This window comes from Sorex araneus, chromosome 11 (genome assembly GCF_027595985.1).
Source record: "Sorex araneus isolate mSorAra2 chromosome 11, mSorAra2.pri, whole genome shotgun sequence".
Lineage (NCBI taxonomy): Eukaryota > Metazoa > Chordata > Mammalia > Eulipotyphla > Soricidae > Sorex > Sorex araneus.
This window is the reverse complement of record NC_073312.1, coordinates 32,690,439-32,703,546: the sequence shown is the minus strand read 5'-3', so window position 1 is coordinate 32,703,546 and position 13,108 is coordinate 32,690,439. Positions and strand designations below refer to the sequence as shown.

General features: G+C 40.1%; 1 protein-coding gene across 3 annotated transcripts in view; it reads left to right on the top strand.

Annotated features, from left to right (window-relative positions):
* Positions 1-13,108, top strand: part of PLCE1 (phospholipase C epsilon 1) — a 372,017-nt gene that overhangs the window by 317,073 nt on the left and 41,836 nt on the right. For 2 of the 3 annotated variants that reach the window (XM_055119418.1, XM_055119416.1), the window contains exons 20-22: positions 4,106-4,235; positions 9,513-9,634; positions 10,562-10,679. In XM_055119418.1, the coding sequence (XP_054975393.1) occupies positions 4,106-4,235; positions 9,513-9,634; positions 10,562-10,679 (370 nt within the window). Of the gene's footprint in view, positions 1-4,105; positions 4,236-8,138; positions 8,181-9,512; positions 9,635-10,561; positions 10,680-13,108 lie in introns of all 3 variants that reach the window. The other variant, XM_055119417.1, reaches the window with a different exon arrangement.

The window sequence follows — 13,108 nt, the reverse complement described above, 5'->3', positions numbered from 1 at the left end:
TACTCACATAAGACTGAATGACTGCCGGTTGCTTAGAGCTCCGGGATACTCAGTCAGGCCCAACCCCTAACTTGGAAGAACTGGGTCATTTTCATACCTAGAACTTACCCTCACAAGGATGGATTGGCTGAAAAGAAGCATTTCTAAAGCTCTTGCTCTAGTCTGGTGTTGAAGCCCTTAATGAGGACTGCCACCTAAATCCTTCCCAAACTCTCTAGGATTCTGACACTGGTCTCTTGAACTTTAGAGTGCACTAGACTCAAGCAGTTCACACTAGATGATAGAAACCACGTTGGGTACCAGGGATATAGACAAGGAGTACTTAGCTAGCTGAGTCTTCTGAGCCAGCTTTCTCATCTGATCCTTGTTCTAACCCCTTGACCTATATCTGAATTGCTGTTATTCAAGGCTGAGTCCTAAAATGGGATATTTCAGAGAATCAGTATGTCATCTCCTGGCTCTATGTCTGGCCATCGCTGTCCCTCCCAGACTTCCTGCACTGGGGCCAGTGTTTGAGCATCTAAGAGACTTGGCACATCACTCTCTGGCACTGCTGCCATTTGGGTCTCTGTGGCATCACTCCTGCCATGCACTTCTCACCCTTCCTACAAGGCTCCTTACATCATCTTTCTAGCACTTGGCTCTACCTTGAATGTTAGCTGTTGCGTCAAGACCTTGCTTGTATGCATGACAAATAGACTTGTTTTTGTAGCTCACTTCTGCCTAGAGCAGATTTTTGAACACTAATCCTATGAGACACTCTGAAAAAAGAAAGACAGAAAATTCCTTGATTAAATAAGCGTGGGAAATGCTGCATTGGAGCTCTTTGAAGAACCATGATGCCCTTTAGCTTATTAAATGAAGGCTCTGTAAAAATCCCTGTGGTATGAATGTGTTTTAGTCTGTTTGAGCTACAGTCTTCCAAACTTCCATTGTGCTTTATAGTTACTATAATTGTCAGTGTTTACATTACAGCCACCAACATGCATGGATCTAGTTCTCCCTAAAACCCACCTTGAGAAATACTAGCCCAGGGCCAGAGAGATAGTAAATTGCATTTTTCGTGGCTGTGGTTGGTCCTGGTTAGATCTTCATCACTACATATGGCCTCTGAGCACTATCAGGAGTTATCCCTGAGCAGAGAGAGAGGGTGGGGGTGAGCAAGAGAGAGAGAGAGAGAAAGAGAGAGAGAGAGAGAGAGAGAGAGAGAGAGAGAGAGAGAGAGAGAGACTACCAACCTGGTTAATACTACATTTTATAGAATAAAAATTTCTGCATTGTTAAATTTTTGTTTGTTTGGTTTTTGGTGCAATACCTAGGGGTGCTCATGGCTTGCTGTTTTTATTTATTTTTTTTAATTGTATCACAGTGAGATACACAGTTACAAAGTTGTTCATGATTGGATTTCAGTGATATCACGTTCCAGCACTCATCGCTTCACCAGGGTACATTTCCCACCATCATGGCTTACTCTAGCCCTGTGCTTAGAGATCACATCTGATGAGGAACAACATATAGTGCTGGGAATTAAACCTGGGTTGGCTCTATGCATGACAATGTCTTAACCCCTGTGCTTGCTATCTTTCCAACCCTGTGAAATATTTTATCTATATATAGTCACAGTGTGGGCTGGAGTGATAGCACAGCAGGTAGGGCGTTTGCCTTGCACGAGGCCTACCAGGGTTCGATTCTTCTGCCCCTCTCAGAGAGCCTGGCAAGCTACCAAGAGTATCTCGCCAGCACGGCAGAGCCTGGCAAGCTACCCGTGGCATATTCGATATGCCAAAAACAGTAACAACAGTAACAGTATCACACTGGAGACATTACTGGTGCCCGCTCGAGTAAATAGATGAGCAATGGGATGACAGTGACAGTGACGGATAGTCTCAGTGTAAATTTTATATATATGTATATATAATGTATATATTCGGGAATTCAAATAATTAATATATAAATGTATATTTTGGTATTCAAATATATATTATTTATATATACATTTGGGGGGCTGGAGCGATAGCACAGCAGTAGGGCGTTTGCCTTTCATGAAGCCAACCCATGTTGGATTCCTCCGCCCCTCTCAGAGAACCTGGCAAGCTACCAAGAGTATCTCACCTGCACGGCAGAGCCTGGCAGGCTACCCGTGGCATATTCGATATGCCAAAAATACTAACAACAATTCTCACACTGGAGATGTTACTGGTGCCCGCTCGAACAAATCGATGAGCAACGGGATGACAGTGACAGTGATATACATTTGGGGAGCCACGCCCAGCTGTGCTTGGGGCTCACTCCTGGCTTTGATCAATCCTAGGCGACATTAGAGGATCATATGTGAGGCCCTTGACCAAACCCTAGTCAGCCACAAGCAAGACAAATGCCTTATCCTTTGTGCTATCTTTCTAGTCCTATATATTTTTTGTAAATATAGCCATATTTCAGGAAATTTCAGGACTAGAACATTATCTTAAAATATGTAATTCTCAAGGCAAAATGGTGATAATGATGACTGAGGTAACATGGTTTATAATACTGTTAATATTTATGCTTTGGCTATAGTGTGTTACCACACCACACTTACCACCAAAGTGCCAGTATCTCTTCACTACTGTCTCTAGGTCCCTTCTCTTCTTACTATGGCTCCCCATCTGACTCCACTTTCTAGCCTGGTAACCTCAGTTATGTTACCAGTATCAGAATCCTCAAGATTTGTTTTTAATGGCCACTAAATTTAATCCCTTAATTTGTTACTTTATATACTATGCATGAATAAACTCATCTGGTATTTGTATTTATTCTTCTGACTTATTTCGCTTAACATGACGTCTAGTTCTATGCATGTAACAAAGAAGAAGATTTTGCCTTTTTTAAAAGCTGGCTAGTACTCCATTGTGTATATACCACATCTTCTTTATCCATTTATCTATTGTTGGCACTGGGTTGTTTCTAGATATTTATTGCAAATAACTCTGCAGTGAACATAGGTGCTCTTATCTTTTTCAAATTAGAGTTTTTTTACAAGTATTATTTTTTTTTAATTGAATCACCGTGAGAACAGTTACAAAGCTTTCCAGTTTAAGTCTCAGTCATACAATGATCAAACACCCATCTCTTCACTAGTGCACATTTTCCATCGCCAAGAACCCCAGTATACCCCCCCATCCCACTCCTCCCCTGCCTGTGTGGCAGATGATTTCCACCTTACTCTCTCTCTACTTTGATTACATTCATTATTTCGACAAGAGACCCACCATTATTGTTTGGAATTTTCCCCAACAATCAGACCTGCTGAAAAGGCATCATTAGATAATTTGTTTTCTATTGCTTTTATAAAGAGCATATAATTTCACATTGAGGCCATGCAATTTTAATTTTGGATTTCTGATATTTTAGTAATAAGTCTGGAGCTGTTTGTGGGTGGCAACTCAGGGCCTCATCAGGGCAGGGAGAAGAGCCAGTTCCACCCCCCATCCCGTGAGGCCCCGAGTGTCTCACCACTGCAGTCTCATACCCGACTGCAAAATAGGTTCTGAAAGATGGCAGCCACCATGCCACTGGGGGAGTGGAGAAGGCGGAAGGGACAAATACCTTTCCCCACCTGGGGTGGCACAACGCCATGGTTTAATGCATAGTCCAGATGCATTTCTGCCAAAAGCTGCTGGATCCCGAGATTGGTTTGTGTGCTTCTGGGATCATGGCCATTCAGGAGCCAGAGGAGTCATTCGTTTTACAAGTATTCTTGCTCCTGATAATATCAAAGATGTAATTCAGAGGATTCATGAACATAGATGAAAAAAATCTTTGTATTTACCCATCACTAGCAGAAATTTGGTATTTCTTCTGTGTGGATTCCCTTAGAGAACTAGACTCAGCACTGCACGTGCGTTCCTTGTGATTATTTCTGAAAGTTTCAAAATTCCTCCTATAGAGATGTTCATTCATCTACATATTGATATTGTACTTTAAATGAATCAGGGTTTCGTTTTCTTTCCCAAATTAATCCAAACATTTTATACCACTTTTAATGGTTGTACTAAGTGATCATTTCAAAAATTACAAGTGAAAATTAAGTAACTTAACATCTGCTATCTTTATTGATATTGTATAGGCTCATCAGTTAGCTTCTATGCAAGCTCAGGTTAATAATGGCGGGAGTGCCAACCCCCCACCTGCTAATAATGAAGAAGAGGAAGAGGAAGAAGACGAATATGATTATGACTATGAATCTCTCTCTGACGGTAAGAAAAACGAAAGACAAAAACCCAGGCTTTACACAGGAAAATGCTTGGATGAGCTTTATTAGGGGTGTGGGTGTGGGTGTGGGTGTGTGTGTGTGGGGGGGTGTGTTATCTGGCACTCCATAAACCAATGATGCAGGTCATTGCAATATTGTCCAAGAGCTTCTAACCCCTGAGCAAGAAAAATCAGATGTAGAAAAGAATTATGTAACTTCTACATTCATCATCCAGGAAAAGAAGAGAAGTGGGTTGGAAGTAATACAGGAATCAGGATCTCGAGAAGAATGGGTGGAATGACAACAGAGAAACCTATGATAACCCTCCCTTTGTCTGGAGTGACTTAGGCTGTTTATGGATTGGTTGGCCGTGGCTTTATCGTCACTCTCTCCTAAATCACTTGCATTGCCGCTCTGTGCTCTCTCTGCCTTCCCTTTCATGGCTTTAGCTCCTGCTTTCTGAGTTTGGAAAAAGAGACATCATATCACACACACACACACACACACACACACACACACACACACACACACACACTCCTTAGGTTACCATAGTTCTAAACCAACAAATTATTTCTTTCTGGTCCCACCCAAGGAATAAAATACTAGTGATGACCCATGGCACAGTACAAAAAAATCATATGACTGGTACTATCTTGCAGATTACAGGGCATAGGTTTTTCAAGTGAGAAGTAGACTTCAGATGTGTGTGTTTTGTTTGCACTAAATGAGAATTATTTGTTAGAGATTGTAAAATGTCTTCTGAGATCCCGTTGCTGACAATGTTTCATTTTAGTGACTCCTGGAAAACAATGTAGTACTTAAAAACTGAAAGTGCTTACTTATATAAAAATTACATGTGTGGCAGCCAAAAGAACAAAAGCAACCGCTGTTGGAGAGGATGTGGGGAGAAAGGGACCCTTCTACACTGCTGGTGGGAATGACGACTGGTTCAGCCCTTCTGGAAAACAATATGGACGATTCTCAAAAAACTAGAGGTTGAGCTCCCATTTGACCCAGCAATACCACTGCTGGGAATATATCCCAGAGATGCAAAAAAGTATAATCAAAACAACATCTGCACATGTATGTTCATTGCAGCACTGTTTACAATAGCCAGAATCTGGAAAAAACCCGAATGCCCTAGAACGGATGACTGGTTGAGGAAACTTTGGTACATCTATACAATGGAATACTATGCAGCTGTCAGAAAAAAGGAGGTCAAGAATTTTGTATTCAAGTGGATCGGCATCAAAAGTTTCATGCTAAGTGAAATGAGTCAGAAAGAGAGAGACAGACATAGAAAGATTGCACTCATCTATGGCATATAGAATAACAGAGTGGGAGACTAACACCCAAGAATCGTAGAAATAAGTACCAGGAGGTTGACTCCATGGCTTGGAGACTGACCTCACATTCTGGGGAAAGGGCAACTCAGAGAAGGGATCACCAACCATAATGTAGTTGAAGGCCATGCGGGGGAAGGGAGTTTCGGGCTGAATGAGGGCTAGAGACTGAGCACAGTGGCCACTCAACACCTTTATTGCAAACCTCAACAGCTAATTAGAGAGAGAGAACAGAAGGGGATGCCCTGCCATAGTGGCAGGGTGGGGTGGGGGGAGATGGGATTGGGGAGGGTGGGAAGGATGCTGGGTTTACTGGTGGTGGAGAATGGGCACTGGTGAAGGGATGGGGTCCCAAACTTTGTATGAGGGAAGCATAAGCACAAAAGTGTATAAATCTGTAACTGTACCCTCACGGTGATTCACTAATTAAAAATAAATAAATTTTAAAAAAATAATTGATGAGCTATTAGCTGAAAATTACATGGCAATAGGCTTATAAATTTATTAAGTAAACAGAATTGCTGATATAAAAAAATTACATGTGTGGGATGTTACTTCTATAGAGGGTATTTGTTTTGCTAATATGCAGATATTGACACTTCCCATTGACATTAAGATAATCACGCCCCTCTTTCTCCTGTATCTGTTTTCAAGCTTCAGGACTGTTCTCTGGTCATCTTGGTTCCATGACTCTCCATCATGACTAGCAATTGCAGTCTAGTCTCTCTCTGATCACCAAATATGAATCTTATCCATTCCCCTTAATATTTGGTCTTATTAATAATATATTGCATCATGCCACCACCTGAAAGCAGATTTATTGATCCCAGATTCTATCAGATAACCTGAGGTTTGGTTCTTTAGTAGGAAGGTAGGAAAAGGAAGGAAATGAAAAGAAATCAAGATAATTTCATACAGTCAGTTCTTCAAAAGTGGTAAGAATATAAATATTTCAACTTTTTTTATTCTTCCTCATTAATCATAAGAAGTTATTCCACTGGAAGATAAATTCCCTCTATCATAAATTACTCTTCTGATTTTTTATGTATTTTTGAGAGATCGAAGGGGCATGGTCTTACTTATTAGTGTTATTATTTTAGATGTGTTTGATGTGCAAAATAAAATTGGCCAAGAAGAGACAGATATTTCTTATTTACATTTGGTTAGGAGCGTAGGATTTAAACTTTACACCCACTGAATTTCTAAGATAGCTGCAAGCTATTTTGCAGCCTTGCTGTGCTCAAGTGGGGTGTATGTGGAAGGAGTTCTGCTCCAGTGGACTAGGAGAACCGGGGCAATGTCCTTCCATGACTCCAGTCTTGCCTCCCTCAGTTGTGTGATGATAGGATTTGGGCTGATATCCCTTCTAGCACAGATATATCATCTGTGATGTTAATTCGCTACCACCACATGATGACATCACAGCTCTTTGAAAGATTACTCTGACTCGTTCCCAAACAGGCCTTGCCATCACCTGTCTAAGGTCATCCTGATACACCTTCCCTTTGCTGCTCTTAAATGCTCTATCAGTCTGACATGTAGGGTTGTGGTTTTTGGTGCCCCACTCAACTCTGTGCACTCCTCTACAGTATTTTTCTATAAACAGAACCATATGCAACGTCATTGGAAGTTTTCAAAGGTTTCTGAGTTTCTTGTAGTAATGGCTCTTTGATAATGAGATGGAAGCTGTTCCTATCTGCTCAGAGAAATAAACATGCTCTCAGAATTCCTGTTTGCATTCACAAGAGTTTCACAGGCTTCCAGAGCTCTTGTGAGAATCCCAAGTTTAAGAACCATCTCTAGAGCAGGGGAGATGGCTTAAAGGCCTGGGGCACATGTGTTGCATGCTAAAACTCTGGGTTCAATTCCCTGCTTTGTGTGGTCCCCAGAACAGCGCTAGGAACAACCCATGAGCACCAAGCTGGGAATAGTCCCCAAGCACTGCCAGGTGGTGTTTATCTCTTGGATTGCTCTAACTCCTCAGTTTTGATACATATAAAATGAGAGACTTTGTCTAATACCTCCTTATGTTATAAAAATATTCTGTTTTCTAGATATAAAATTATTTTCTGAAAAGGTAAAGGAAGTTGAAGATGAAGCTTATATATTTTAGGAACTCTACTTTTTTGGTCAATAAGTTGTCAATGAATATTTAAGTAAATGTACATTAATCTTCTGCCAAGTGTGCCTTTTATCTTGACTAGCTTTGAACTTGAACTAGCAACTTAATAGGCATATTCTTTGACAATGCATGATTCTAACAAATTAATATATTTCTTTCCATATGACAGAGTATAATTGGAAGTTTTATGATAGTCACTGAAGATATGGATTGTGAATGTGCCATTATAATTAATGTTGAGAGCATTTACATTCCTTTCATTGCTACCCATTACATCCTTTAATAGTCAAAGGAGTCAATTAATTGAAGATTTCTAATTTCACTTATTCTGTAATCTAAACTGTTGTAATTTATGCTTTGCTTCATCCTTAGTTTAATTTATCTATCTTTTTGTCTTACTTTTCCTTATTCGTTTCCCCTCTCTGATTCTGTTTCTCTGTAGCAGAAGTCCTTACTGCTTCTCCTGCTCCTAACAGTCAGGAAGGTAAAGCCATTTGACTGGGCATTTTAACTGCATGAATATCAGCTTTTGCTTATACTTTCTTATGCCTGACTAGCATGAACCTATAATAGTTATATGAATAAAATGTTATAAAATTATTAAATTGACTTCCTTCTTGGCAGCCTACATGGTTCTGATTTCATATAAGAATATTTAATACCGGGGCCGGAGTGATAGCACAGCGGGTAGGGCGTTTGCCTTGCACGCGGCCGACCCAGGTTCGATCCCCGGCATCCCATATGGTCCCCCAAGCACTGCCAGGAGTAATTCCTGAGTGCAAAACCAGGAGTAACCCCTGAGCATCGCTGGGTGTGACCCAAAAAGCAAAAAAAAAAAAGAATATTTAATATCAGTATTTGTGGTTTGATAAAATAGTAAATATTGGGTGAGAAGTGAACCTTTTTCTTTCTCACTTTCAAATAACAAAAGCATGATAACATAGAACATTTAACATTGTTTTAATATAAAAATCATAGTAAGGTAAATCTTTTGTCATTTGTCATGGTTTAGATATATTTTTATTCTTAGCATTAAAATTTTCACTTAATAAATTATTTTCTAATTATAACAAAATCTCATACTTCAAGTGACCATTTTTCTGTTTTTGACATTTTTAAAGGTAAAAGAATTAATAACTTTATTGTAAAGAGAGCTCTTAAATCATATAAAAGTGCTTTGTCATTGAATCCTTTCTGAATCCGGGAACTAAAAGCCTCTTGACATAGGATATCTATTTTTTTCTTTTTGGGTCACACCCGGCAATGCTCAGGGGTCACTCCTGGCTCATGCACTCAGGAATTACCCCTGGCAGTGCTCAGGGGACCATATGGAATGCTGGGAGTTGAACCCGGGTCGGCCACGTGCAAGGCAAGCGCCCTTACCCGCTGTGCTATCACTCCAGCCCCAACATAGGATATCTTTAACAATTATTGCACTGTCTATATGAAAAGAAGTCACAACTATCTGTATGAAAAAATACTTTTTCATTTAAACTGTGGCTACAGTACCAAAACTACCGGTAAACGAGTCATTTCAGTCAATAGAGGGTACATCATGTCATGGATTTTTAAAATTCTATTTTGGTGACTTTCCAAAAATGGTAGGGGGATCAGTGCTAAAACATTATATTCCTGAGATTCAATTATGAATTCCTTTGTAAATCATGATGCCTATATTAAATGGGTGTACATTATAAATAGCCCAAGCCTTGGTCTTGCAGATCAGCACAAGTATCTGGATATCTTTTCAATGATGTAGAAATAGATCTTGAAGCATTTGGTTCTTGCTCACTGAAATCTACCAACTCATTTGCAGACAATATTCTAGAAGACAGACCTGAAAATAAATCATGTAATGACAAGCTCCAGTTTGAATATAATGAAGAAATACCCAAGAGGATAAAGAAAGCAGATAATTCTGCTTGCAACAAAGGCAAGGTTGGTGATTGGTTTCTGTTAAATTGCATTAATCCTGTAGTACTGTCATTACCTGGTGGGGCTTCACTACATCTCTATCCCTCCCTTTCAGTTTCCTCCTCATTTTTCCTTACGTGCCACAGAGCACACAAATATGATATGGGTCACCATCTGCAATTTGTAGAAGGTTAGCCATGGATTCACCCAACCAATGCTTACTATTGTTTGGATGTAGTAGGATGTACTAGATCAAAGAAACTGACTTAGCACGGTAGAAGATTTAATGATAGAGACACATGTGTAAATAGTGTTTCCAGATAAATAAAATAAACTATTGATTATCACGGTGTTAGAAGAGTCCCTGGGAGATGGTATTGGAGAAGTAAGATTTGGCAAAGAAAAAAAAAACTGCATTTAGACAACGTTTAGAGGACAGCATAGTGCATTCAAGGAATTGAGGAAGTTTCAAAGATGTGTGGGAGAAACAAAAAGATAAACAGTGTCCAATTGTCACAGAGAAGTAACAACAGAAAGATAAATTATATGCATAGCTCCTACCTTCATGTACCTCCCAATATAGAATCTGAGATTGTCCATAGACAGTGCAGGTGACACAGAGATTATGAAATTGTTATAACAGTAATAAAATAAGTTAAAAATTTGAGCTATGAGAGATGCATGATCAATAATCTACTCATTCAGCAAATATACACCAAATGTCCCACACTTAGATCCACTGGACTAAGCGTTGGCGGAACATGGGCAATGAATTAGATACACCCATTGCTCTCAAAAAAGCTTTTACTCTGAAAAGGTGTGAAGACATGTATTTGGTTAAATATGGAGCAAGGCGAAGCATGTTCATGACACTGATAAAGCATTCTGGGGGTTCAGAAGGTAGTTGGTGTGTATCTGCCATTAAAATGATATCCATTTTCCATTTTATAGGTATATGACATGGAACTGGGAGAAGAGTTTTATCTTCCACAAAATAAAAAGGAAAGCAGACAGATTGCACCAGAGCTTTCTGATCTTGTCATCTACTGCCAAGCAGTAAAATTTCCAGGTAAGAGATGGCAATTTTCTCTATAACGTTTGAAGATACCAATATGCAATTTGTTATTTTTTATAAAGATAACACTGTCCCATTTATTGGCTCATACATTCTGAATACTCTCAATGTAATCAAATTGTGTTGTGGAAAATCACTGTTGAAGTACTTTATAAATATTGCAGTGGCAGTGACAGCTATAGCAATGGTAGCAGTATTAATTTTGCTGCCTATTAGGAAAATATAATTTCATTATGTCTTTTCTTAGTGGATAATAATGATAATATGATATTAGCTAATAGCTAAGATTTATTAAGCACTTAAGTACCTGAACTTGGCTAAGTATTTTACATACATTATCTTATTGACCTCATAATAATCTTATAAGTTAGGTATATATATCCCCCAATTTTAATTAAAACAAGACAGATGAAAAAATTGGACATGGGGTGGGAGGTGGGGGGATATAGTTTATCCATCTTGTTTGAAAGAGACAGAATTTGGGGCCAGAAAGATAGTCCAGTGGGCAAGGCACTTGCCTTCTATGCAGCCAATGTGGGTTCAGTCCTTGGCATTCCTTATGATGTCCTGAGCACTGCTAGGGGTGATTCTGAATGCAGAGCCAGGAATAACCCCTGAGCATTGCTTGACCAAAATAACCCCCCAAAAAAGAGGCAGAATTTTACTTAAGCAAAGAGGAAATTCATTAGCTCATGTACTGAAAAATGAAGAATACATACGTTTCAAGGTTTCTTTTGGTCCAAGACTCTCTCCTCCACTTCTCATTGTATTGGCCCTGCTGCCTTGTGGTTTCAAAGTCAGCATTGCATGTTTTCATCTGCTTCAATATAAGAGTCTCATCAAGAAGTTTTAGCAGCATCAGAGTCATCATTTTTCATTGGGCTTTTTGTCTATCTCTAAACCAATCACTGTAGCTCAGGGCCTTGCAGTACTCTAACAATATAGGGCCCATGCCACTTGATTCATACCTGAGCTGGAGACAAAGCTCAATTGTGTAAAAATAAAAAGAAAGGGCACGCAGGCGGCGAGGCAGGCGAAGGAAGGAAGAAGGCCAAACTGGTTGCTCGATCGGTTTATTTCATGTCCATCTCCATTCTCCTCTGATTCTCCTCCTGCTTCTTTCTCCCCCATCCTACTTCATTCTCTCTCTCTCTCGATCTGTGGATCTGGCCCCCGTGGATCTGGCCCCCGTGGATCTGGCCCCGTGGATCTGGCCCTGTGGATCTGGCCCGTGGATTTGGCTCCCATGGATCTGGCCCCCAACCCACTCTTACCGCCTAGTTAAATCTCCACCACATGAGGGGGTTGGGGCATACACATAGGTGTGGTCAGCAATAGGGTAAGGTTCTTTTCCCTCAGGGGATGCTTCTCCTAGGACTTAATTCTCTTTCAGCAGGAGGATCCACCCAAGGGCAGAGTCCCATGAATGTGTTTCTCTTCTCCTCAGCCAGCAAACATATAAGAATTCATAATATTAATTATTTTGTATGGACACAATAAGAGATGCATTAAAGCTTATAGAATTGCTCTCCTTGGGCCATCTCAGACTACAGTGCTCAGGCCAGATCAGTCTTTCCTATCCCTGGCAGGGTCCCAGTCTCATAATTACTATTGGATCATGACAGCATTTGTCTATGATCAAGCTCTTAACTTATAGTTAAGAATTAGGCACTTTGGCCAGGCCCATCTCGATGCCAGGGTAGCACATAACTCACCGCTTGCCCTGGATCCTTCCCGTCCCACGTCGGGGACCCTACTTTGGGGTGCTAGGAACTGAGGGCAACTGAGGCTTAAGTGGAGAAAGCAGATGCCCAGGAGGGAATATCGAGGCCAATTAAGTCTTAAGTTATAAAAACATAATATTGTCTTCTTGTGTCTATACAAAAAAGACATAGCTTTAAAGTAAATTATTCAAAAGGCATAAAGAGGAGAGAAAGGCAATGTTATAATATTCAGTGTCCTAGGAAGTTCTGACCTTACCAATTAACAGAGTTTGATTAAGGGAAGAGCAGATAAACTGGTAGAATTGGTTACAGATAAACAAAAGAATGGGAGTGACTCGGGAGCACTTTGATGGGTGTGACTGATAAACCTAAGCTCCTAGTGGCAAGGGGGAAAGGACAAACCAATGATATCCAACACTCAATCAAACTTTTCCAGGATGAAGGAAGGGGTTTCAGCAGATAGAAAGTTTCCTAAACTGGCCATTTCTAGAAGTACAGAGAACATAATCTGTTAAATTCTCTTCTACTGAAAAGGTGTACTTCAATTAATACATGATTGAACTATGAATCTGAGTTTTGTCTCCACAGTCCTGCTCTTAACCATTGTGCACTTTTGTGGTGGGTACTGAACCTCTCTTTGAAATGTACCAGCTTCTTACAGTGCTTGTGAGACAAGATGAATTGGTTTGAGGCCTTGCC